Below are 25,173 nucleotides of genomic sequence, written 5' to 3'. Positions count from 1 at the left end.
CTCGCCCCATTTTTGGGGTTCCCCATCTCCAGCCCCCAGAACCCCCATCTGGGGCCCTCCCAGCTTGCCCCCCCCGGCGCCTGCCTGGCTGCTGCCCCATTCCCCTTCCTCCCCTTGGCTTTCACTTCCCCCCCCCACACACACACCCCACCCCCAGACCTTGCGTTAAAAGGGTGGCCGCGAGGTGGAGGGACCCCAGGCTGGCAGCATGGGGAGGCTGCACGGATTGGGGCTGTGCCTGGGTGATGGACCGGGTGGTGGGGGGGACATGGGGGGTACAGAGCTGGGGGGTACGTGTGTGGGGGGCGGGGTTTAGAGCTGAGGGCACATGGGGGTGTCAGCTCGGGAGGGTCCTGGGGGGGGGTCAATGGGATGGGTGCTGCTGCCTCCGTCCCATTACGACTCTTCCCTCTCTCCCTCCAGCTCTGTGCTGCGGCGCCGTGATTGGATCTGGTATGTGGGTGCTGCTGGGTGTCACTGGGGGGGGGGTGTCCCCTGGGTGCCACTTGTGTGCCCTGCGGTCAGTGTCTGCTGGATGTGGCAGGCACTGGGGCAGGGGCAATAGGTGGGAGGGCTTGGACTGGGCAGACTGGGGCTCTACTGGGCAAAGTGAGGCCATACTGGGCAGACTGGAGTCATGCTGGTGCTGAGCTGGTGCTGAGCTGGGCAGACTGGGGCTCTTCTGGGCAGGCTATGCTGGGGTTGTACGGGGGCTGAGCTGGGCAGCCAGGGGCTGCACTGGGGATACTGGGACCCCTTTCCCTATGCATCCCTGCTGTGCTCTTCTCCCCACAGTGCCCGTCCGGCTCGTGGGTGGCCGGTCCCGGTGCCACGGGCGCGTGGAGCTGCTGCAGGCCGGCGCCTGGGGCTCTGTCTGTGCCTCAGGCTGGGACCGGGCAGCCTCCCGTGTGCTCTGCCGGGAGCTGGGCTGTGGCCGTCCCCGCCTCGTCCCCGCACCCTGCAGCCCCACAGCGGCCGACGGGCCCCCAGTGGCCCTGCAGCAGGTACAGTGCTCGGGGCAGGAGCCGGCCCTGGCGCACTGTGGCCTGCAGCCACGGGACACCCCGTCCTGCCCCTCAGACCGGCTGGCTGCCGTTGACTGCGAGGGTGAGCATGCGGCAGGCCGCGGGGTGCTCAGCCTGGAGTGGGGGGGGTCAGTCTGGGCCTGGCCTGACCCCCCCTCGTCCTGCAGAGCCATTTGGGCTGCGGCTGTCCGGGGGCCCCGGGCGGTGCGCAGGGCGGCTGGAGGTGCAGCGCAAGGGGAGCTGGGGCACGGTGTGCGATGACGGCTGGAGCGCAGCGAATGCGGCAGTGGTGTGCCGGGAGCTGGGCTGCAGGGAGGTGCCAGCAGAGCTCCGTGGGGATCGGCCACACTTCGGGCCCGGCACAGGGCGCATCTGGCTGGATGATGTGTGGTGCCGGGGCCAGGAGGGGACCCTGCAGGATTGTGCCCACCGAGCCTGGGGGTACCACGACTGCACCCATGATGAGGATGTCGGCGTGGTCTGCCAGGTGCGGGACCATCCCTGCTGCCCCATGTGAGGCTTGGTGTGGCCACAGGGCCCTGCGGGGCAGGATGTGGCCATGCTCAGCCTTTTCTTCTCACAGGACCCCTGAGCAGTGCGGCTCTGCCCATGGCCATCCCTGCCGCCATCAGCCGTCACATCCACCCCTCCTGCAATGCCTCCAGCGGGGGGACCCCAAACCCAAACAGGACCCCGCTCACGGCTGTCTTTGCCCCGACAAAGCCCACCAGTGGGCGTGGGAGCTCCTGCTGCAGCCCCCGATGCCCCTTGCCCAGTTATTAAATGCAAAGCAGCCATAACACTGAGATGGGGCTGCGGGTTCTCGTGCTGTGCGCTGCGTGGGGGTCCGGCACAGGGCAGGGGTCCCGGCCACCCCAGGTGTGGCACTGTGCCCAGCCTGGCCCCCTGCCCAGGCCCTCCCCCGCGGCCCCCTGACCCCGTTACGAAACATCTCGTTAGCACTGATCCCGCCAGGCCACCTGTCCGCTGCCGGCACCCAGCCCGGCCGGGGGGATGGGACCGGCTGCCTGCCAGCAGCTCTCAGCCATGGGGCCAGGGCCAGGCCTTGCCCTGCTGGGGGTGGGTAGGGGGAAAAAATGGGGGCAGGGGGGCTGGATGTGGTGCAATAGGGACGATGAGGGGCAGGGAGTGGGGTAATGGCAGGCAATGGAGGGCAAAGAGGCAAGGAGTGGGGTCATGGAACAGGGGGGCAAAGGGGCAGGGAGTGGGGTAATGGGAACTGAGGGGGTAGAGGGGCAGGGAATTGGGTAATGGGGGCCAGACGGGGCAGACGGGCTGGGCACAGGGCAGTGAGGAGCAGATGTGCTGGGATTGGGGGATTGCAGTATAGCTGGGGGGCAGAGGGGCATGGAGTGGGGCAGTGGGGCCTGGGGAGGGTCAGAGGGGCGTTGAGTGGGGCAGTGGGGAGCAATGGGAAGGCAAGGAGGCAGGGAGTGGGGCAATGTGTGCTGGAGGAGAAGAGGGGCAGGGAGTTGGAAATGGGAGCTGGAGGAGAAGAGGGGCAGGGAATTGGAAATGGGGGCTGGGGGGCAGAGGGTCATAGCATGGGGCAGTGAGCTCAGGGGCAGAAGTTGGGGACTGTGGGTGGTAGGGATGATTGGGGGGGGGGGGGAAGCACAATCCATCCCTGGCAGCAGAAGGGGACAGGGGACAAATTGGGGGCAGAGGGACGTCCCCAGCTCCTCTTGTAGCATGGGGCCATGCCGGGCTCTGTCCCCAGCCCAGCGACAGGGACGGGCCTGAGCTCTCGCCACCTGGCCCGGCTGCCCGCCGGCTATTTCGGTGCCCCCGCAGCTGTTGGTACCTCCGCCCCCCGCCACCCCCGCAGCCTGGCCACCACGCTCCCTCCCACGCACTGGGGACCTGGCCAGCAAAGGCCACTGCCTGTCCCTGTCCTCTGCATCCTCTGCATGCCGCCGGGGCCGGAGACGTGCCGGTGGGGCTGAAATTTGTGGGGCTGGCACTGGCCCCTGGGGATGGTTCCTGGCAGGGCAGGAGGGCAATGCAGGGGGCCAGCCCCAAAACCACTGCTCCAGGGCAGGGGGGACAACCCCAGCAGCAGCCTCTGCTCCCCATACTGGGGACGGAGAGGGCAGGGTGAGTGATGGGGTTATGTGACCTTCTCCCGTCCGGCCACGTGCCAAGCGGGTCCTGTTAATGTGCTGTCAAGTATTAATTACCTCCCAGCAGGCTGGGGTCAGGGCAGCCGTAAGCAGCTGGGATGGGGGGAAAGAGCAGGTGGGGAGGGAGAGGGAGAAACAACAGCTCCCAGGGCAGGGGGCCTGGGGAGAGGCAGGGATGTGGCTGTGGGAACTGGGGAGTGGGATGGATGAGGATGTGGGAAATGGGGAGGAGGGAGCAGGCCACGGGAAATCGGGGAGAGGGAGGATATGGACATGGGGAAAGGGGGAAAGGGAGGGCTGTGGGTGTGGGAAAAGGGGGAAAGGGAGTGGTATGGACAGGGGAAAACGGGGAAAGGGTATGGATGTGGGAAAAGAGGGAGAGGAAGGGACATGGGAACAGGGGGATGGGGCAGATATGGACATAGGAAAAGGGGGAGAGGGAGGGATACAGCCTGGGAACTGGGGCGGAGGAGAGAGACAGGCCACATCCCAGGGGCACAGGGCAGGAGCAGCTTTGGGGGTGCAGCTGTGGGGCAGATTTGATATCGGGGCGCTGAGCAGGTGCAGGGATGAGCCCAGCCTCACACCCCCTGCTCCCCCCATCCGGTGCCAGTGCCACCCCCCCATGCACAGAGCAGCATCAAGGGGCCCCCCGCATCTCCTGTGGGGCAAAGCCTGACTAGTGCCTACTCCTCCTGCCCCTACGAGCGCTGGGTGCGCTGCGTCTGAGCGCTGCTTCCTTGGCAGGGCAATGCGCACACACACATGCACGCGTGTGTGAGTGCGCGCGCGCGCCACCAGCAGGGCTCTGCCAGCCCCAGCTCAAAATAGACCCCGGGAGCGCTCCTGCAGAGGGGCCCAGATGTGAGTCAGAGTGGTGGGACGCGGGTTAATTTGTGGGCAGGGGGTGCTGGGAATGGTGGCAGAGGGGGCTCCGTGCAGGGATGGTGTCAGCCTGGGGTCAGTGCCCCCCATCCTTGGGCCATCAGCTGGGGCTGATCCATACATACACCCCAAAACCTGTCCCTGGACTGTCCTGCCCCACACCTGGGGGTCTGGTGCCCATTGCTTGCTCCCGCAGCTCCATAGGACCAGTGGGGCAAACCTCCATGGGAATAGGGGCCAACCTCAGGGGGGAGTGTGGTGAGACGCTGGGGAGGGGGAGGGAGCACAGAAGGGCCCAGATATGGGAGTGGGGAAACTGAGGCAGAGGAGGGACGAACATGCAACAAGTGTTGGCAAGGCTGGAGCCGTGGCTTTGCGGGGTGGTAGCAGTGGCCAGGGAGCTGCTGCAAGCAGGGGACAGGGGAGTGAAGGTGTGGGGGGTTGCTGCTGGAGGTGTCCTGTGCGGGGTCAGTGGCTTGGGGATGTCAAGGAGCTGTGACATTCCCGCTGACATTAGCAGTGCACTGGTACAGAGTGCAGGCTCCGTGCCATGTGTCTGTCCATCCCTGCGCCGTCTGTCTGTCCAAGCAGGGTGCCTGTCCCACACACCACACTTTGTCCAGCCATCCCTGCAAGCTGTCCTCCGTTCTGTCCATCCGTCCATCCCACACAGCTCCCTGTCCATCTGTCCCCCACACACTCTGCTCCTTCTTTCAGCTGTCCCTTCCTGCAGGGTGCTGTGCTGTCTGCCCACCCACCCACGCACCCAGACCTGTCTGTTCCCCCCGCGCCATGCCCCATGTCTGTCTTTCCGTCCATGCCCTTGGTGCTCTGTCCATCTGGCCATGCACCGTGCTCCATGTGCCCCTGCCTGCCGTGCTCCATCCCTTCTGTCTGTCCCCACCTGGACTGCCCTGTCTGTCTTTCCCTTCCATACTCCGTTCTGTCCGTCAGTCCCCCAATGCCTCTCTCCATCCTGTCTGTCTGTCCCCACGCAATACCCTGTCCGTCCTGCCCCTGCCTATGTTTGGAGGTCGGCACGCGTTGTGCCTGACACATGTTCCCAGCTCGAGCGGGAGAGATTAGCACGGGCCGGCGCTGCCCTGGGTCCAGCGGCTTCGGAGCACGCAGGAAAATCTGAGTCACGGCTCCGGGCTCCGGGGCGGCTGCGGGGCCAGTGGCACCGCGCCGTGCCCCAGGGACAGCGCAGAGACACCGGTGAGCCTCACGCTGCTCGGGCTGTCCCTGTGCAACCCCAGCAGATGCCAGCTTTCGCTCTGTGGCTTTCTTGCACAGCTCAGCCCCCATGGCAGGGGACAGGGAGGGGGGGACAGGGCTGTTGTTCCTGCCCCACACACCCGGGGGTGGCTGTGACCCCCCTGTGGCTGTGCCGGTGCAGGGGGCTGCAGCCAGCGGGATGGGAGAAGGGTCCGGGTCCTGTTTCACAGGTGGGGATGGAGGAGAGAAGTGCTGGGAGTGGGCAAAGGGCCGAGCCAGCACTGACCCACTGCCGTGGGGGGATGTGGGGTGGGATGTGGGGCTGTCCATGGGGGCCGAGCATCCCGGCTGGGCTGGACTGGGCTAACTGGGTTGGGCTGGGCTGGACTGGGCTAGAATGGGTTGGACTGGGCTAGGCTGCATTGGACTGGACTGAGCTGGGCTGAACTGGGTTGGAATGAGCTGGACTGGAGAGGATTGGACCTCACACTTCACTAGACTGAACTGAGCTAGACTGGACTGGACTGGGCAGCATTGGGCTGGGAGAGCTGAACAGGACTGAAGAGGGCTGTACTGGGCTGTTTCAGACCATACTGGTGTGGGCTGCACTCAGCTGGACTAAGCTGGGCTAGACTGGGCAGCACCAGCTGGGTGTCCCCAGGCTTCCCCTGCATGTGACAAGGGGGGACATCACACTGGTGTGGGGTGCTTTGGCTCCGCAGGGCCCATGGAGGAGTCAGAGGAGGACGGGGAGGACAACGAGGTGTTCCTGGAGCAGCTGATGATGCGGACAGGCCAGGCCGTGCCGCGGCAGGAGCTGGAGGAGCAGTACACCGTGCTGGAGGAGCTGGGCAGCGGCACCTATGGCCGTGTGGTGCTCACCGAGCCCCGCGACGGTGGTGAGGAGCTCTGGGGGGTCCCTGCCCTGGTTCGCCCCATGGCCACTTCATCCCTGACATCCCTCCAAAGTGCTGACCCTCTCCCCACTTCTCAGGCTCACCAGTGGTCCTCAAGCTGATGCTGAAGGAGCACACGGAGTGGAGGGCGTTCCTGAGGGAGTACTGCATTGCCCTGTGCCTCTCTGGCCACACCGCCTGCATCCGTGCCCTGCCCGTCGCCTTCGAGAGTGCCACACACTTCGCCTTCGGACAGGAGCTCGCTCCTGCTGGGGACCTGTGCACACTCCTCACCCCTGGGGTGAGTGCCGTACAGGGGCTCTGCCAAGGGCTGAGGGGCTGATGAGGGGCCGCTGGGGAGGGAATAGGGAGGAGAAGGTACCGGGGTGGCTTGGCAAGGGGTGCAGGGAGGGGGCAGGAACCCTAACTCTAACCCTAACCCTAACCCTAACCCTAACCCTAAGCCTAAGCCTAAGCCTAACCAACCTCTTGCTGTGAATTGGGACACACTTGGCAGCACGGGGATGTGTCTGGGGGCTGCTCTGGGCTGAAGCCCATGCTGGTGGCACCAGGCAGGGTGCTGGGGGCTGCAGCACCCTCTGTGGCAGGCAGTGACGGTGCTGCCATTCCCACAGGAGGGCTTGGCGGAGGTGCTGGTGAAGCGCTGCGCCTCCCAGCTGGCGGAGGCTCTGGATTTCATGCACAGCCGGGCCCTGGTCCACCGGGATGTCAAGCTGGACAATGTGCTGCTCTTCGACCGTGAGTGCCGGCGGGTGAAGCTGGGCGACTTCGGGCTCACCCGCCTGCAGGGCTCTGCCGTTCGTGCGATGTCCAGCACCCTGCCCTATTCCCCACCAGAGCTCTGTCTGCTCCAGGGCTTGGACACGCTGGAGCTGGACTCCAGCCTCGATGTCTGGGCCTTTGCCGTGCTGCTCTTCTGCCTCTGCACCGGCTGCTTCCCCTGGGCTGTGGCTGCCAGCCCTGACCCCCAGTTCGAGGACTTCAGCGCCTGGCAGAGCGGTGCAGAGGGGCGGGAGGCGCCTCCATCCTGGCAGGCCTTTGGCTACGGGGCGCAGGAGATGTTCCGTCGCCTGCTGAGGCTGGACCCCGATCGCCGGAGCCCAGCCATCGAGGTGCAGAAATACCTGTCCCTGCCGTGGCTGACAGGACAGGACACCGGGGCTCGGCTGGATGGTGGCAACAGGGGGGAGGCAGCAGCAGGAAACTCCCAGACCCCCATTACCCAGGGCTGTGCCCCAGCCGGTGGCTCAGGAGGGGGTGTGAGGGATGCTGCAGGTGCTGGGGAGCAGGGTGATGGCAGCTACAGTAGCGGGGACGGTGTACCCACACCGCCTTCTGGTACCCTCGCCCTGTGCCACTAGTCAGCATCTCCATCAGCCCCGGGGATAGGCAGCAAGGGGGGTCCTGAGGTCTGGGCCAGGGTCTTCTTGTGGGCTGGGGTGAAAACTTGGTCTGCACGCAGTACCCTGGGTGTAAGGGTCAGAGGCAGCAAACAGTGCCAGAAAGTGCTGCAGGCAAGGGAAGGAGGAGCAATGCTCGGGGCAGCATTTTGGGGGGGGGGTCAGGGATGCCAGTCCCATCTCAGCACCTCACCTGCTGTTAATGAACATCACTCATGATGACAAAATGCCTGATTAACAAATGTGCTAGGGTGGCAAGGAGAAGCCAAGGGAAAAGCAGCCAAAGGTTGACAGAGGAGTGGGAGGAGAGCAATCAGTCAGAAATCATTAAGGCTGGAGCAAGGCCTTGGCAGGAGCAGCTGCAAAAACGGCTCAGTAACAGCAGGGGAACTCAGAAATGGGTCCAACCTCCCCTACTTGCACGTGTGTGTGAGGAGGCTGTCATCCCTGCTGTAATTAGTTAAGATGCCAAGCAGTCTCCTTGGGGTTAATGAGCTGAAGAACCAAGCATGAGCCCTCCAGGCACACAGCTGGGCTGGGAGGAGCCGCAGGGCGAATTTAGTGCTTGGTGGAAACCTGATCAACGTGGGATTCAGCTCCCTCTGAGCTATGCAAGGCTCTGCCACAGGCGGGATAATCTGCACCACAAGGACTGGGTAATACAAAAGTCTGAAGAGAGCAGAGAGAGTGAGCTGGGATGGCAATGGATGTGGAGGAGGTGGTGGTGGGGGGGGCGTGTCAGGAGAACGGGCATCAGCAGCTTGAAGTGTCACAGATATCAGCAGAGGGGTTCCAGAGGTGAAGCCGCTGAGGTCTGGGCTGTTTGCACCAAAGTGGAGCTCACCTGGGGTGAGCACAGTGCATGCCGGTTGGACAAAAAACCTGCTCCCTCCAGGCTCACCCTGCTCTGCCCAGGGAGCCCAGAGGGTTGCTGAGTGCTGCCAGCAGCATGCCAGCCCTTCCCATCGCTGGTGGGAGCCCACCAGAAAGCTGGGGAGGGATTTATTGGGTTGTGTAGTGATAGGATGGGGGGTAACAGCTTTAAAATAAAAGGGTGTAGATTTAGATTAGATCTTAGAAAGAAATACTTCATGATGACAGTGGTCCAGGTCATGCAGAGAAGCTGTGGATGCCCCATCCCTGGAAGTACTCAAGGTCAGGTTGGATGGGGCTTTGGGCAACCTGGTATGGTGGGAGGTGTCCTGGGTACCTAGAAAGAGATGGTCTTTAAGGTCCTTCCCAGCCCAAACCGTTCTTTGGTTCTGTGATCTCCTGCCAAGTGAGAGGAGCCCCGCTGCACAGTGGAAGGAGAGATGGAAATCAGCTGAGGTGCTGAAAGTTAATAAAATTCTCTGTTGTTTTGCCTTTTTATAACTGTGTTTTCCCACGAGCCCTGAATCTCCTCTGGGTGCCACGCTTGCAGAGGGAGGTATTGGAAGGGTATTGGACTCACAGGATGAGGGAGAGCAGACCCTTGTCTGATCGGAGCTGGATGAGAAACCTCCCCCTGCCCCTGAAGTGCCCCTGCACAATAGAAATGAGGTCCTAAGGCCGGAGAGAGAAGACTCGGGGAGGAATAGTAAAGACCTCAGAAAGACCAATGCACATGGTTGGCTCATTCTCTCCCAACTGCATCCAAACCAGTGCCACAAAGAAGACACGAAGGGTGTTAAGTCATTGGAGACTCCTCTACAAGAGGCACCAAGGCTCCCATTTGCCATCCAGACAATCTCTTCTGAGAGAATTGCTGCCTGCCTGGGGCCTGTATTCATGATATTAGGACTAACAATTCTCTTGGGTCCCAAAGACCACCACCCCTTCCTACATTGTCAAGTAGCAAGATGATGCTCTAACAAAGAAATTCTGAAATATCTAAAAGGATCTTACGTTCCTTGGAAAAATATTGAAGGGATTGGGAGCACAATTAGTGTTCTCCTTTGGCCTCCCAGTTGGTGACTGGGACGCACGAAGAAGGAGACACATGGGACAAGCGAATGCTTGGCTGAGAGGCTGGTGCCATGCCCAAGGGTTTGGGTTCTGTGACATTGGATGCATTGTTGAGGGACCAGGTGTGCTGATGCTGGATGGGGTGCAGCTGTCCAGGTGGGGCAAGAGTGTTGTGGGCAGTAAGCTGGCTGGGCTGAGAGCTTGAGTAAGAGTTATGGACCACACCAATAAAGGACACCTTGTGGTCGGGGTCTGCTCCAGGCTGCCTGACTGAAGGCAGCCTGTGGATGAGGTCTTCTTGCTTCAGCTACAAGAAGCATCATGCTCACATGCTGTCATCCTGATGGGGGACTTCCAGTACCCGGTGTCTGCTGGAAAAGGAGCTGAGCAGGGCTGGCAGCTCCTTAAGGATGTTTCCCTTAGAGCACAAGGACTTAAGAGCACATCCCCTGGGTAAGAAAGCACCCAAGACTATGGGGCCTGATGACATGCGTCCCAGCGTCCTGAGGGAACTGGCTGATGGAGTCACCAAGCCTCTCTTCATCATATTTGAAGTCCTGGCAGTCAGGCAAAGTCCCCAGTGACTGGAAAAAGGGAAACATCACTCCCATTTTTAAAAGGGGTAGAAAGGAGGGCCCAGGGAAGTACAGGCCAGTCAGCCTCACCTCTGTGCCAGGAAAGATCATAGAAAAGATCCTCCTGGAAGCAACGTCAAGGCACATGCAAGACAAGGAGGTGATTCGAGACAGCCAGCATGGCTTCACCAGCGGCAAATCATGCCTGACCAACTTGGTGGCCTATGATGGAGTGACTGCATCAGTCGACAACAGAAAACCAATTGATGTCACCAACCTGAACTTCTGCAAGGCCTTTGATATGGTCCCACATGACATCCTGATCTCCACATTGCAGAGAAATGGATTAGACACTAGGAGGAAATTCTTCACTCAGAGGGTAGTAAGGCACTGGCACAGGTTGCCCAGAGAAGCTGTGGATGCTCCATCCCTGGAGGTGTTCAGGACCAGGTTAGATGAGGCCCTGAGCAACCTGATGTGCTGGGTGGCATCTCTGCCTATGGAATGATTTTTAAGGTCCCTTCCAACTTGAGCCATTCTATATTTTATGATTTCACCCTCTCTTGGCATCACCACTCCTCCCAATGCCCTGCACGTGCACTTGTTAGCATCTCTCCTTGGGGTAGGCAGATCCCGAGCAAAGCTCAAACCCCACAGGGCTTTGGGCCCCAGCTCTCTGCAGGAGCTGGACAGGCTGGAGGGATGAAGGGGATGGGAGAGGCACAGGGAATGTGGATGGGGTGCCTAGCAGCTGGGACTCGTGCCGAGAGCCTGACACCGGCAGCTGAAATGTGTACAGATGCTTTTCAATTATAGCTGTCTCTCCTAAATCCCAGCCCAGGGACTGTGGACCTGGAGGCAGCAATGCTGGGCTGGACAGTGTTGATCCCTGCAGCCAGGGGTGGAAAACTCCCTCATCCCAGAGGAACCAGCTCAGTCCCATGTTTCAGCTCCATCAAACTGCTGATGAAGCTGAAATTGAGCTGCATTGAAGAGGGATTTTCACCGCTGTAACTCTTGGCATTCAAATCGTAGTGAGGTGCCCATGAGCCCTCTGCAGCTGAGGGGGTAGGGTGGGATCCTGGTGTCACCAAATTCCTCCAGAGCAGCCTGGTTTTCATGGCACTGAAGCCTCCCCAGGCAGCACCTGCAGGCTCGCCACAGCAACATTCGGTGGACAACGCATTGGATGATATTTGCAACAAGCAATGCACAAAAGCATTGTGCAAAAAGTGCAATCTTGCACTAATGCCTTGCATCAGTTATGAGGTGGAGCAGCTGTACCTGTAAGTGGTAAAAGCAGTGGCTGCATCTATGGTGCCAGGATGGGAGAAACCTCCTGGTCCACCAATCTCAGCTCTAGGGTACCAGGAATGAGAAAACTTGCTGGGTCTCAAGGTCCATGGGATTTTTATTAACAGTTCTGTCTCCAGCCCCAGTGTCACAGTGACAGGGCTTTTGGGGATATGCTGCAAAACCCAGGGCCAGCGGCTGCCAAAACAGTTCACCATGCTATGGAGAAACAATGTGCTTTGGATATGGATGTGTTCTGGATTTGTACACCAATATGCACAGCTTGTTACAGCTGGGTGTATTCAGCTGACACACTAGCAGCAAAATCTGAGAGCCCCATTTAGATGTAACCCTCAAGGGCCGTCTATGCCATCGTGGGTTACAGCACATCCTGCAGGAAACTCTCCCATTAATGTCAGACATGGGATTACTCGTAATTGCTCTTTCAGGATGGACTTTAATAGTGGGAGAAGAAAGACAGGAATACAACTACAGGATACACCAGCACTGGTGGAGAGATGCAGTTAGCAGGCTCTAGAGGGTCTCAGGGGTTCATCCAGGGAGTGCATTACCTGTAAGTCTTGGGTGCTTGAGGATAGAAAACCTTGCACCATCTGCTTTGGTCTGAAGCTGGTGCAGCTTATATTCTTGAGAATAGTAGTGGGTTACTGCAAAATCCTAAAGTTATGTTAAGGATCTGGTAGTTCAGTTCTTTAGGATTGCTTTATGGGAAACTACTACTTGCTGCATTGAAATCGATAATACTTTGACAGGGTTGTTGTTGGTTTTTAGATTCTGAAAAGCTCCCTCAAACTCAGCTGTCAGCCCAACCTGAATTAAAAGCAAAGCACCTCCTTGTCATCATTGACAATCATGAGTGGATTATTTTTTAAATTTAATTATTTTTTAAATGTTTATTTTAACTTTGTTTTAGTATTATTTTTTAGTCTTTCAAGAGGAAATTGGATGAAGGCAGTGTCCTTTCACCTTGTTTCTCTCTGCATCCTACAGACTCCTTCAAGAAGCATGATGTCCCAAGAGGTGGGAAGGGTCCCTGGTGTTTGGTTTTGGGGGGTTGGACTGGATCATCCTTAAGGTTCCTTCCAAACCCAACTTTTCTTGGATTCTACAGTGTGCCTTCCCTTGTGCTTGCCTCCACTGATGACTTCTTGCAAACAAGCAGTCTTCTGGCCGAGGCTCTGAGCTCTTGCAAAAAGGTTGTGTGTTCCTAGCCCTGTGAGATTAGAATCACAGAATAAATCATAGAATGGTTTGGGTTGAAGGGCCCTTAAAGATCATCTCATTACAACCCTCCCTTCCATGGGCAGGGACACCTTCCCCTAGACCAGATTGCTCAAAGCCCCATCCAACCTTGCCTTGAACACTTCAAGGGATGGCGCATCCACAGCTTCTCTGGGCAATCTGTTCCAGTGCCTCACCACCCTCACAGGAAAAAAAAAAAAGTCTTAAAATGTAATCTAAATCTATCCTCTTTTAGTTTAAAGCCATTCCTCTTTGTCCTATCACTACACTCCCTGACAAAAAGTCCCTCCCCAGCTTTTCTGCAGGCCCCCTTTAGGTACTGGAAGGCTGCTCTAAAGTCTCCCTGGAGCCTTCTCTTCTCCAGGCTGAACAATCCCAATTCTCTCAGCCTGTCTTCACAGGAGAGGTGCTCCAGCCCCTCGATCATCTCTGTGGGCCTCCTCTGGACTTGTTCTAATAGGTCCATGACCTTCTGGTGCTGGGGGACCTAGAACTGAACACAGTGCTCCAGGTGGGGTCTCATGAGAGTTGAGTAGAGGGGGAGAATCCCCTTCCTCGCCCTGCTGGCCATGCTTCTTTTGATGCAGCCCAGGATATGGTTGGCTTTCTGGGCTACGAGCTCACATTCCCAGCTCATGTTGAGCTTCTTGTCATCCAACACCCCCAGGTCCTTCTCCTCAGGGCTGCTTTCAAGCCATTTTTTGCCTGTAGTTGTGTTTGGGATTGACTTGACACAGGTGCAGGACCTTGCACTTGGTTACAAGTTTTTTGTACTTGAACTTATTCACAATCTTAGGCTTTGCAGCTCATTTGAGCAAGGCACTGAGATGAGAGGACTTGGTAAGAGGTTTGCTGAAAGACAGATAATCCTTGGAGCTACACAAAGGCCTTTTGTAAGCAGTGATATCATTTCCTTGGAGTCATGTTGAATGTTTCTTTTTGCAGTGTTCACAGAAGAAGGGTTCATCGTACCAAGTAAAGCTTTATTTTTTTATTTATTCAGATCCATGTGACCTGTTTCCACTGGATTTGTTTGAGCAGCCCTGTTCTGACTGAGCTAGGATCTGCTCAGCTCAAGTTTGGTGGTGGTGTCTGCTTTCAGAAAGTCTGAACTTTCATATAACGTTAAGATATTTTAATGACCCCGATATTACTGAAAGTCACAAAGGAGCTATTCTAATCTCCCTTCAAATTACTGTCTTCTTCCTTTTTCTTCAGACTCCAGGCTATGAAAGCACATGAAAAATAGCTGACAAATTTCCCCCGGAAATCAGGGAATCTTCTTTCCCTGAAGAAGAGAAGAAACCAAAAGTATGGACTGAAGTAACCATTTTTGGTAACGAAACTGCTGATTTCTGGTAGAGGTCTGTACCTTTTCTTTATTTTCATTGCTGGTGCATGCTTAGAGCCCGGATTACAATGAGAGGCCTGGAATAACGGGCTGCACCTTCTGTGCCTCTACATATCCCCCTCTGGTAAATATTGAGGGGCTTATTTTAGAGTAAGGCCTAGGAGAGCTCAGCACCACCAATTGCAGTTGATAGTGCTGAGGTGCATTTTGCCCTTGCATTCTCTTCACTAGAATATAACTCTTCTATGTTATCAGTTTCATTGTGCAGAAAGGAGTAAAAATATAGGGGATTGTTTAAGAGCTTTGCGAATAACAAATTCTGCCTTATATTGTGGGAGACTGGGTGTTGCTGTATCTGTTGGACCGTGTTGTAATTTGTTGAGAAAAGTAATGCAGTGAACAACTGTACAAAGGTTGCCAAGCTGTGCTGAAACTTCATTTCTTTTCTCTTTAAAGTTGGGAAGTCTGAGTTCTCTTTCTCAGTTCCTTATGAACATCACATTTATAGAATTTTGTAATGGTATGGAGTGGAAGGGACCTTAAAGGTAATGTAGTTCCAGTGCCCTGCCATGGGAAGGGACACCTCCCACTAGACCAGGTTGCTCAAAGCCCCATCCAACCTGGCCTTAAACACTTCCAGGAATGGGGCATCCACAGGGGAACAACTGGGCAACTTGTTCCCATGTCTCATCACTTACATCATTTTTTTCCCTTATATTTCATCTAAATCTACCCTCTTTAAGTTTAAAACCATGGCCACTTGTCCTATCACTACAACCCCTGATAAAGAGTCCCTCCCCAGCTTTCTTGTAGCCCCCTTTGGGTACTGGAAGGCTGCTCTAAGGTCTCCCCAGAGCCTTCTCTTCTCCAGGCTGAACAACCCCAGCTCCCTCAGCCTGTCTTCATAGGAGAGGTGCTCCCTTGATCATCTTCATGGCCCTCCTCTGGACCCGATCCAACATGTCCATGTCCTTCCTGTGTTGGGGACCCCAGGGCTGGATGCAGTGCTCGAGATGGGTCTCATGAGAGTGGAGCAGAGGGTGAGAACCACCTTCCTCAGCCTGCTGCTGGGTTCCTTTTGATACAGTCCAGGAAACAAATGGCTTTCTGGGCTGCAAGCACACTCTTCTGGCTCATGGTTGAGTATTTCATCCACTGACACTCCAAAGTACTTCTCCACAGAGCTGCTCTCAGTCCATTCATCCCCCAGTCTGCAGAATGTGTTAGAGTTGAATGCACAGTGGTGGCAAACTTTGGTATGCAAAACTGGCAACAGTATCCAATAATCTGTTCCCCAAAAGGCTACTTTTCATAAGCTAAGGACTGGGGAAAGTATGGCAATACCAGATTTCCAACAAGACGTGTCTCCAAGGCAATCACAGTGAAGCCTCAGGGAGCTTACACTATGCTCTTCTGTAGCTGGTCAAGCTGCACCACAGCTTGAGCACCACATCTTGAGCGGGCCAACATGCAATAAACCTTGGGTCACCAGTCATGCACACAGTCCTGAGTCTTCATGTTTTGGGGTCAACCACCAGACTGCATTTCTTTTTATGAAGCTATCGAGTGGTTGGGCAGTTATATTAAAACCCAAAATACATGTTCTCTAAAACCTCAGTGTCCCTAGCACATGTAACTCCTTTTTAATTATAAGGGATGAGTAACTACTGGATTTTTTGTAGTTCTTCAGTGAGGGCTGTTTTTCCTCCACCTTTCCATCTGACTACCAAAAGATTCCTTCCTGACCGTGTCCCTGGTTCTTCTCCTCTAGGAGCCCTCCCTATCTCAAGGGACTGCAGGTGTGTAGTAACCTTATCCACAGCCTGGTTCACAAGTTTGCAGCGAGGCCACCTCTGAAGACATCCATCCGTAGGCTGCTCAACAGTGACCTCCTCTGGTAATTTTAATGTTTCTAGCTATTTAGCCAATTCAGCATGAAGCCATACAGGAGTACTGTACAGGGGTGAGAGTTGACAGTGATGTAGATTCAGATATCTCCCTGGGGTCCCCCAGGGTCACCTCCCTGGCTTTCTTAAATCACCCCGTGTCACCCCCATCCCCTGATGCAGATCCAACAGGAGTACATGGAGATAATGAAGGAAACATGTCCAGCTGCAGCAAAACAGAAGTTGGCAGCTCATTTAAGTGACTCGGAGGCAGGCACTTATTTCATTTTGCATCACCTTTTACACTCAGCAGTGACTGAGGGTGCTTTGTTTCCCCATTTTGTTCCCCCCTTTTGCACAGAGACAAGCTGGCTCTTTACCAATCCAAGTACTCCCCTGGTTTTTATCTTTTTGTGATGCATAGTGGTAAATCTGCTAGCAGGTGTTGGAGGCCCTCTTGGAAAGCAATGCATTCGAAGCCCACCGTAATGGCTAAGACTAATGACTTTATCACTCCCTCTGTTCCTTTTACTGTTGGAGGGAGGTGTCCTGGCTCACAAACCATTCCTCAGGGCTTTGGTTTGGTGGAAGGGGGCTGTCAGACACACAGGACTGCAGATACTGGTCCCTCCAACTCAGCTACAATAGCAGCCAGGCCATTTGCAGGCTGGCAGGTGAACTCCACAGCCCCACACTCTGCAGGGAAGCCCAGAGAAAACCGCCAAAGAGTGGAAGACGAACAGAGCAGAAGAGCAGATCGTGTTGCATTGCCACATCAAGTTGCAGTTCTGCTATGGGCGAGGAGATCTAGGACTGCATCAAAAAGTGGCAGCCACCCCAAGAGCTTGCACTTAGACACCCCAAGCAGGAGGCAGGAGCTCAGAGCAGAGCTTTGGCAGGAGGAAGGTGCTGAAGCACTTTACCATCTCTCCAACCCTCGCACCCAGGAAGGTGGTGGTGTATCAGCTCGATCTGAGCCGCGACTGCCTAATTCCTGTGACGGGATGACGATGAACCAGTCACATTATGATTAAGATTCCTGAAATTTCAATTAAACTAACATAAACTCTGCTGAGAAGGGATGTTGTTCTGGTTGCCAATACTGAAATATTTGTCCCAAGCACACAGCATGACACCCTGAATGCCAAAGGATTAAAAAGACATGTAGGAAGCTGTAGCTAAAGGAACCTTTAGTCAAATGGAGGAAAGCAAAGTAAAACCTCAGCCCCACCTCATGTGTTACTGGAGCCGCTACTGAATTTCGGCAGCTTTTGTGATCCTCTAGAGACCCCTACTGTTCAGGACGGGGAACTTCTGCAGTGATCAGCCTGGATCTGTGCGTGGCCGGGGCCGAGACCTTGAGAAAGGCAGGTGCTGAATCTCAGCACAAAGCCTCTTGACTAAACCCTTCCTAGGGAGAAACAGCAGGGGAGAGCCAATGAATATTCCTTTAATCGTCAGCCACAAAATACTTTCTTGTCCTGTTCCTTTCATCTGCAGAGGAGCTGTTGGGTGTCAGCTGCTGGATGGGAGTGACATTGGGTGATTTAAGTCGTGATGGGATGGCCAGAGAGTGTGAAGGAGGTAATCCTGGGGAGATTTCGGTGGCCATAGCTGTAACACTGCTGGCTCTGCTCGTCTCGCACTGGCACACTCAGTATGGGGACGAAGACCCAAGGCTGCTAGGCAGGGCTGGGGAGTAATGCCAGAAGCCCAAGGGCCCTGGCTGTTAAAATTTCCTATATGAAAAGCAAATGGAAGAGCATTAAATATAAAAGGCTAGGAATGTAGACCCTGCTATTAGTGCAGAGATCTATCTCCTTGAAGGGAAAAAACATGCTCAAAAGGCGGTAAGTTTTTCCACTCATACCCACAGCAGATTTTTTTTTTACTCACCAGCCACTTCTAAAGCCAGCAGGGAATGGGTATTCCTTTGCAATTCCTTCCCCTCCTACACACAAAGCTGGAAGAGGACCAAAAACTGCCCAGACACAGTCCCAGGAGGTCACACATTAGTCAGATGACTTCCACAACATTCTGCTTAGACATTTTGTCCTCAAGCTTTAGTTTTCTTGCCCTAAACGTAACAGTCTTTCCTATGATGAACAACCAGACTTCAACTGGGCTGACAGTGGACAGAAGTTTCCATTCTTAAACTGAAAAAGTATCTTGCTACTCATCTAACATAAAAATCCTGTAGAGTGAATTGCAACAGCATCCCCAGACCGTAATCTTTCCAGACAATGCAGTACCTCTGCTCAGCATTAACTGTGAAAGTAACAATTTTAGATGATTAGCATCTCTGTTTTGATCGATATCACATAGGCGGAGTCATTTGCAGAAGATCCTCACTCATAATCACAGAATCACAGAATTGTAGGGGTTGGGCGGGACCTCAAGATGTCATCAGGTCCAACCCCCAAATAATCCTGATTTTGCTTTTCCCTATCTCAGGCAGCACACTGTTCATGCCAGTGATCTTACACAAACCTCTGTGTTTACTTGTGAATAAATTTCTGCAAGCAAGAGAGCACCTGGCGGGGGGGGGGGGGGGGGGGGGGTATTCTTTGAGGCTCCTTGCACTGCCCATCAGGGCAACGCAAATCGTGGTGTCCTCCTTTTGTCCATCTCTGCTCACACCATGCACAGGCCTTCTCTCTGGGAATTAACCAACCTTCAGAGGCACCCTACCCCATCTGGGGACCTCTCCTGCTGCCCCCATCAGGGACCAAAGTCTCTAAGATGAGCCCCTTTACCCCACTCCAACTTCTTCACACCCTGCACCAACGTGAAGAAAGACAGGGTCCCAGAGTCCAGGGTCACCCAAGTATCTCACAGGGACAACCAAGCTCCGTCAACAGACTGTATTCTGAGTGGAGCAACTCCGACTCCGGGCCCCAGAGCCCACGGCTCACCCCGAGCACCGACGGCAGGCCCCACACGCCGCGGCTGAGCCCGAGCGCCGACTCCGGGTCCCAGACCCTGCGGCTGACCCCGAGCACCGACTCCGGACCCCACACAGCGTGGCTGAACCCGAGCACTGACTCTGGGCCCCAGACCCCACGGCTCACCCTGAGTGCCAACTCTGGACCCCACAGCCCGCGGCTGACCCCGAGCACTGACTCGGAGCCCCAGACACCACAGCTGACCCCGAGTGCCGACTCTGGGCCCCAGACCCCGCGGCTGATCCCGAGCACCGACTCTGGGCCCCAGAACCCGAGGCTGACCCTGAGCGCCGACTCTGGACCCCACACACTGCAGCTGACCCCAAGCACTGACTCCAGAGCCCAGAGCCCGTGGCTGACCCCAAACACCGAGTCTGTGCCCCAGGCCCCGCGGCTCACCCTGAGCGCCAACTCTGGGCCCCAGAGCCCGTGGCTGACCCAGATCTCGTCCCCAGACCTGGCCCCAAGATCTGGTATCTAGATCTGGTCCCCTTACATCGTCTCTTGGTGCATTGGAAAAGGTACTTGACCAGATAAACTGGAAGGAGCAGACTCTCTTCTTCAGCATACCTTTACACAAAACGTCCAGGAGGATTTGGGAGCTTCTTGACAACATCTTGATTGCATGGGAGACTGAGGAGCCAATGAGATGAGGTGCCCTGCAGGACCTCATATTATAAACCAGGATGAGGTGGTTAGGGGTGTAAAAGGCAGGGATGAGAAGATAGAGTTGAGGCTGCTGAGAGAGGGGAACAAGGCAAAGCAGAGGCCTTAAGGTGAGCAGACTTGGGCCTGCTGGTGGACCTGCTTGGAGGAATCCCATGGGATATGGCCCTGCAGAGAGCAGTGGTACAAGGAACAGTTAATGCTTGAGGATTTCATCTTTGAACCCAAGTGCGGTCCACCCAGATACAAACGAAGTCAAGAAAAGGTGGCAGGAGCCTGTCACGGATGAGAAAGGAGCTCCTAACTAAAACCAAACAGGAGAAGGAAGCAGTTAAATCGTTGCATCTGGATGCCTTCCATCATCATTGATGCTGAAAGAGAGTCAGTGATTCTACGTGGGAGATTCCCCTTCAAATTTATCTGCTCAGCAAATGTGAGGGGATCTTGGGGCCTAGTCCTGGCTTTACACAGGGTCCAAGACCAGCTGCTGGAAGATTCCACATTGCATGTGTGCCTGTGTAGGTATACATTTTCCTGTAAAATACCCTAGCAGGCAAACAGACCAACATTCATTTACTCTGGTCCTGGTTTTGCTTGCTTTGTAGTGTCACTGGGTGTTTCAGAGATGGTTCTCATGGTAATTCCTGCCTGGGTCAGAAGTTCCACTAAACAAGTACCTCTTTTAGTGCCTGTAGAGTCCTGACACTCCTCATGGTGTTACATAATGAGTCACCACCATCAGGATGAGCCATCTGCACCCAACCACGAACAGGTGATAAAATGGAGCTTCAGGGCAGGGGGAATTGACCTTGGGAATTTCCATGCTTTCAGCCAATAGAACCCCCCTGAAGGTGGCAAGGAGATGTCGCCAGTGCTGCATGTGGGCCATCCATCAGGGTGGGGTTGGACGTGAGCAGCTGAGGAGGGACCCTGAGGAGAAGGGCCTGGGTGCTACGAGGACACCATAGGAGCCAGTGGGACATGCTGACAGGGAGCAAGGCCCTTACGGGACTGCACTAGAGGCAATGGGGGCCACCCAGACCACTTGAGTTATCATCCCCCTCGACTCAGTGCTGCCATGGCTATTTCTGGAGCAGTGTGGCACAGGCTGAGGGCTTCTTTGGCCCTGTGTCATGAAGGCTCTGGGCAGTAAAGAAGTACGCTGAGACTGCTTGAGGGGTGGTTGCAGTGATGGTGGAGTTTTTCCTCCTAGTAGGAAAGAGCACGAGAAAGAAAATGTCACAAAATTCAGGTTTGGGCGTGGGGAGATGGGGGCTGAGGTGAAATCTTACTTGACGAGCAGAGCTGTGGTGCAAGAGATCACGGAGAGGGTGTTTGGATCAGCCCTTGGCTTTGTGTTTCATGGATTACTGAGGGCAGATGGAGAGACATCAGTCAAGGCAAAGGGTCTGAGGTCAGAGCAGGATGAAAAGCACCGTGTGTATCTAAGTCCTACATGGAAACAGGTGTAGACATGGGACAGCATAGGACAGCGTGTGTTGATTATGGTCAAGGTTCTTTTGCAAGGCTGAAAGTCCCCAACAGACAGGACATCTTTATCTGCTGATCTCTGTCTCTTGTCTCTGTCAGCAATGCCTATGAGGAGACACGTTATCCTTACAGCAACAGGGTCTCAATGCTTCCTCATCCCCCTCCAAGAGCCTAGGAGATGTCCTCCTGTAGCCTTGTACTTGGCATTGCCCATCCCCACACTGAACTGACCAAGCAAGAGCCCTAAACCCCACTGGAGGGACAGGATCTCCCTTCCCAGAGGCTGGGGTATGGTGGTTTTACTCGGGTGGGCAGCCGAGCTCCACCACAACCGCTCTCTCACTCCCCCTCCTCAAAGAGGAATGGGGAGAAAATACCATGAAAAGGGCTCAAGGGTTGAGATAAGGACCGGGAGATTGCCCAGTAATTAACATGACAGGCAAAACAGACTCAGCGTAGGGAGATAGTAACATTTATTACCTATTACTGACAAGCTAGAGAAGTGAGAAACAAAGGAAAGAAACCAAAAGCACCTTCCCCCCCATCCACCCTCTTCCACCTCCTCCCCCCGAGCAGCGCAGGGGAATGGGGGAATGGGGGTTATGGTCAGTCTCTAGCGCTTCTTCTCCGCCGCTCCTTCTCGGTCACTCTTGTCCCCTGTGCTGTGGGGTCCCTCCCACAGGATGCACTCCTTGCTGAACTGATCCAGCGTGGACTACCCACAGGCAGCAGCTCTTCAAGAACTCCAGATATGGGTCCGTACCATGGGGTCCATCCATCAGGAGCAAACTGCTCCAACCTGGATCCCCCATGGGCAGCAGCTCCTGCCAGGTCACCTACTCCTGCGTGGTCTCCTCTCCACAGGCTACAGGTCCGGCCCAGAATCTGCTTCGGCAGGGGTCTCCCACAGGCCGCATTCTCCATCAGTGTAGGTCCACCTGCTCCACCATGGTCTCCTCCACGGGCTGCAGCGTGGAACCCTACTCCACCGTGGTACTCCATGGGCTGCAGGGGGACAGCCTGCTTCACCATGGTCCTCACCACAGGCCACAGGGGACTTCTGTTCTGGCGCCTGGAGCACCTCTCCCCCTCCTTCTTCACTGACCTTGGTGCCTGCAAGGCTGTTCCTCACTCCTCTCACTCTCTTAGCTGCTGTGTGGCACAGCGTTTTTTTTTCCCTGTCTTAAATATGTTCTCACAGAGGCGCAAAATAATGTCACTTATTGGCTCAGCTCTGGTCAGCAGTGGGGCCCTTACCAAAGATGGGGCAGCTTCTAGATCCTTCTCACAAAAGTCACCCCTATGGCCCCCTAGCAGGGGGGCCAAAACCTTGCCACGTAAACTCACTACATGGGGTCAGGGCCCGACTGTTGGACTTCATGGGGCACATCAAGGTTTCCTCAGCCTCAGGGCCACCTTTGCTTAGTCTCTCCATCATCACTGCCTGCATTTTTCTGCTCTAACAAGTCCCTGGGGAGGCACTGACAGTAATGTCCCTCAGTGGGACCATTAACACTGTGAGAGGCTTTGGAGTTTGCATCAGGCTTGGACTACCTGAGAAGCTGCTTCAGCCACCCAGGAGCAGCTCCTCTGCAAAGTGCAGCAGGGCCACGGGCACTGCCTGCAGCTGACATGGGGAGAGGAGAGAAGGGTGAAAGTGGTTTAAGGCACCCTGTGTGTGGGGGGGGGGGAAGGTAGAGGAGAGGTTGCGGGCGGAGAAATTTTCACAGCCACCTCCCCACAGTAAGTCATGTTGTAAATAGGTCATTAGCACTAGCCAGGGACAGACACATCGCTTCTTGTCCTGTCATGTTGGTGAGGGTGACCCAGAAGTTGCGGCCTTGGTTGGATGGAGACCCAGGGCTGGCAATGACCGATGACAGTGGCGATAGTGAGGAGGAGGCCAACCATGGCCTTACACCCTTGCTGGTACCCAAGTTGGTCCGTGACCTGTGGAGACACAAGCATACCCTCAACCCCAAGTTATTAGAGGATGGGGTCCCTCCCAAAGACCTGTATTTAAATTTTTTACCATTACTAAGGCCTGCTCTGGTTGTGGCACCTGTGACAGTGTGGAATTCATATTTTTGTAATGTTTTACTATGGGTGCTACTTCTTCGTGAGGAAATGGTAATGATAGGTGATTCATTACGTGAAATGCCTTTCCCAACCTGTTCTGTGGTGTTTCCTGGGTGTCTTCCCATTTTTGTTTATTTAGCAGCGCTTTCAAGGTGCGATGTGTGCGCTCAACAATGGCTTGACACATGGGGGAATGAGGAATTTCTGTGATGTGTTGAATACCCCAAGTTTTAAAAAAGGTTTGAAGGGTGACCATAGGTGGGGCCATTGTCGGTTTTTATTTCCTTTGGGATGCCTAGCACTGCGAAAGCAACATGGAAGTGAGCCTGGACATGGCGACTAATGTCACCGGCCACAGCTGTCGCCCAAATAGCATGAGAGAAAGTGTCTACCGATACGTGAACATATTTCAAGCGACCAAATTCTGGAATATGCATTACGTCAGTCTACCATAACTGTAGGGACCGTAGACCTCTAGGGTTTGCCGTTAAAGACGGGGTCGAAACATGTTGTTGACAGTCAGGACATGTTTGGACAATCAATTTGGCATCAATGATCCATATAGCAAATTGTTTTGCCAAGACTTTGGTGGATTGATGGAAAAAAGCATGGGATAACCATGTTTGCTCCAGCACCTTAGGCACAGGGGCAGTCAGGGTCATATTAGTTAGCTGGTCAGCACGTGTGTTATCCTCTGCAAAAATACCGGGTAACATGGTGTGGCTCCGCATGCGAATAATACAATATGGGTGCACTCGCTGCTCTACCAAAAATAACAGCTTCTTAAATTTTAGAAACAAGTTTTCCTTTGGGATATGTCTCAAATGTGCCCTCTCAATGCACTGAGCGACACCTACAGCATATTGCGAATCCGATACAATATTCAAAGGTACTGTTGGCCAGTGCTTAAAAGCCATTATAATAGCATGTAATTCAACTATCTGTGGGGAACCTTGGATCTGCTCAATTCGGTGTTGCCATTTTCCACCTTCTTCCCAAGTTACTACAACTTTCCCTGTTTTTCTGGACCCATCTGTAAAGACCATCCACCCATTCACTGGTTGCTGTTGGCACAACGGCCGCTTTTCAATTTTTATATTATTATAAAAGGAGAACATTTTATGAGGTGGATGGTGGGTATCAACCTGTCCTTCAAGTCCCATTAACACTATTGGGGGCTCTAAACTATTCTGCAAGCACCAGATGAAATAGTCTTTTACTATGGGAATTATAATCAGATTGGGCTCTTCTCCCACTAATTCAACTATTCTCTCACATCCTTTCTTTATTAGGACAGCGAACATTTCCACTCACATTGCAATAGTTTTTGAGTGTTGATGGGGTAAAAAGACCCATTCCAGGACTACTAAGGGGGTCCTTATGACAGGGATCCCATTGCCCAATAATAGTCACTGGTTGTTGTTCTTGATTACAAATATATAATTGAAGGGGGAAGTTCTCACTACGGCGACGACATTGCTGTGCCGAGATTCTTTCGTTAACCATTTGCAATGCTTTATGAGCCTCCTCAATCCATCGCCTCGGGGCATTTATCAAATTGTCCATCCCACACTGTACTCTAATCCAGTTTATATTCCCTAGTAATTTCTTTACATCATTCAGTGTCTTAACATCTGCATTAATGGATATCTGCTGTGGTTGAATGGTTTGCTGCAAAATCTTCCACCCCAGATACTTCCAAGGTGCTTGGGTCTGCACCTTTCCAGGGGCAATTTGGAGTCCTGCTGTCTGTAACGCTTGTTTTAAGGCAGGCAGTGCCTCTTGGACCTTATCACCAGATGGTCCAGCTAGTAGGATATCATCCATGTAGTGGTATATATATATCTCCAGGAAGCATTGGCATAATGGTTGGATAGCTTTTGCAACATGGTTTTGACACATAGTTGGGGAGTTTTTCATGCCCTGTGGTAGTACGGTCCAATGATATCGGTCCATAGGCTCCTTCCAATTGATCTTTGGTACCGAGAAGGCAAAACGAGGAGCGTCGTCAGGATGCAAAGGAATTGTGAAAAAACAATCTTTCAAGTCCATAACAGCGATGTCCCAATTATGGGGTATCATTGTAGG

At 54.5% G+C, this 25,173-nt stretch overlaps 2 protein-coding genes across 2 annotated transcripts; both read left to right on the top strand.

Moving 5' to 3' along the window:
• The first annotated feature begins 150 nt into the window (after window positions 1-150).
• LOC121062583 (CD5 antigen-like) lies at window positions 151-1,837 on the top strand. Its single transcript, XM_040542628.1, has 5 exons — window positions 151-242; window positions 424-453; window positions 796-1,107; window positions 1,193-1,512; window positions 1,609-1,837. Exons 1-5 carry the CDS (start codon window positions 209-211, stop codon window positions 1,615-1,617), a joined length of 705 nt encoding a protein of 234 aa, XP_040398562.1. The 5' UTR covers window positions 151-208; the 3' UTR covers window positions 1,618-1,837.
• Window positions 1,838-6,001: 4,164 nt separating this feature from the next.
• Window positions 6,002-7,735, top strand: LOC121062589 (uncharacterized serine/threonine-protein kinase SBK3-like). The gene is made up of 3 exons (XM_040542631.1): window positions 6,002-6,171; window positions 6,267-6,469; window positions 6,804-7,735. The coding sequence occupies exons 1-3, from the start codon at window positions 6,054-6,056 to the stop codon at window positions 7,548-7,550; spliced, it is 1,068 nt and encodes a 355-aa protein (XP_040398565.1). The 5' UTR covers window positions 6,002-6,053; the 3' UTR covers window positions 7,551-7,735.
• Window positions 7,736-25,173: the final 17,438 nt, after the last annotated feature.

Source organism: Cygnus olor, chromosome 32, assembly GCF_009769625.2.
Source record: "Cygnus olor isolate bCygOlo1 chromosome 32, bCygOlo1.pri.v2, whole genome shotgun sequence".
Classification (NCBI taxonomy): Eukaryota; Metazoa; Chordata; class Aves; order Anseriformes; family Anatidae; genus Cygnus; species Cygnus olor.
Note: the sequence above shows the minus strand (reverse complement) of the source record. Positions and strands in the feature narration are given on the sequence as shown.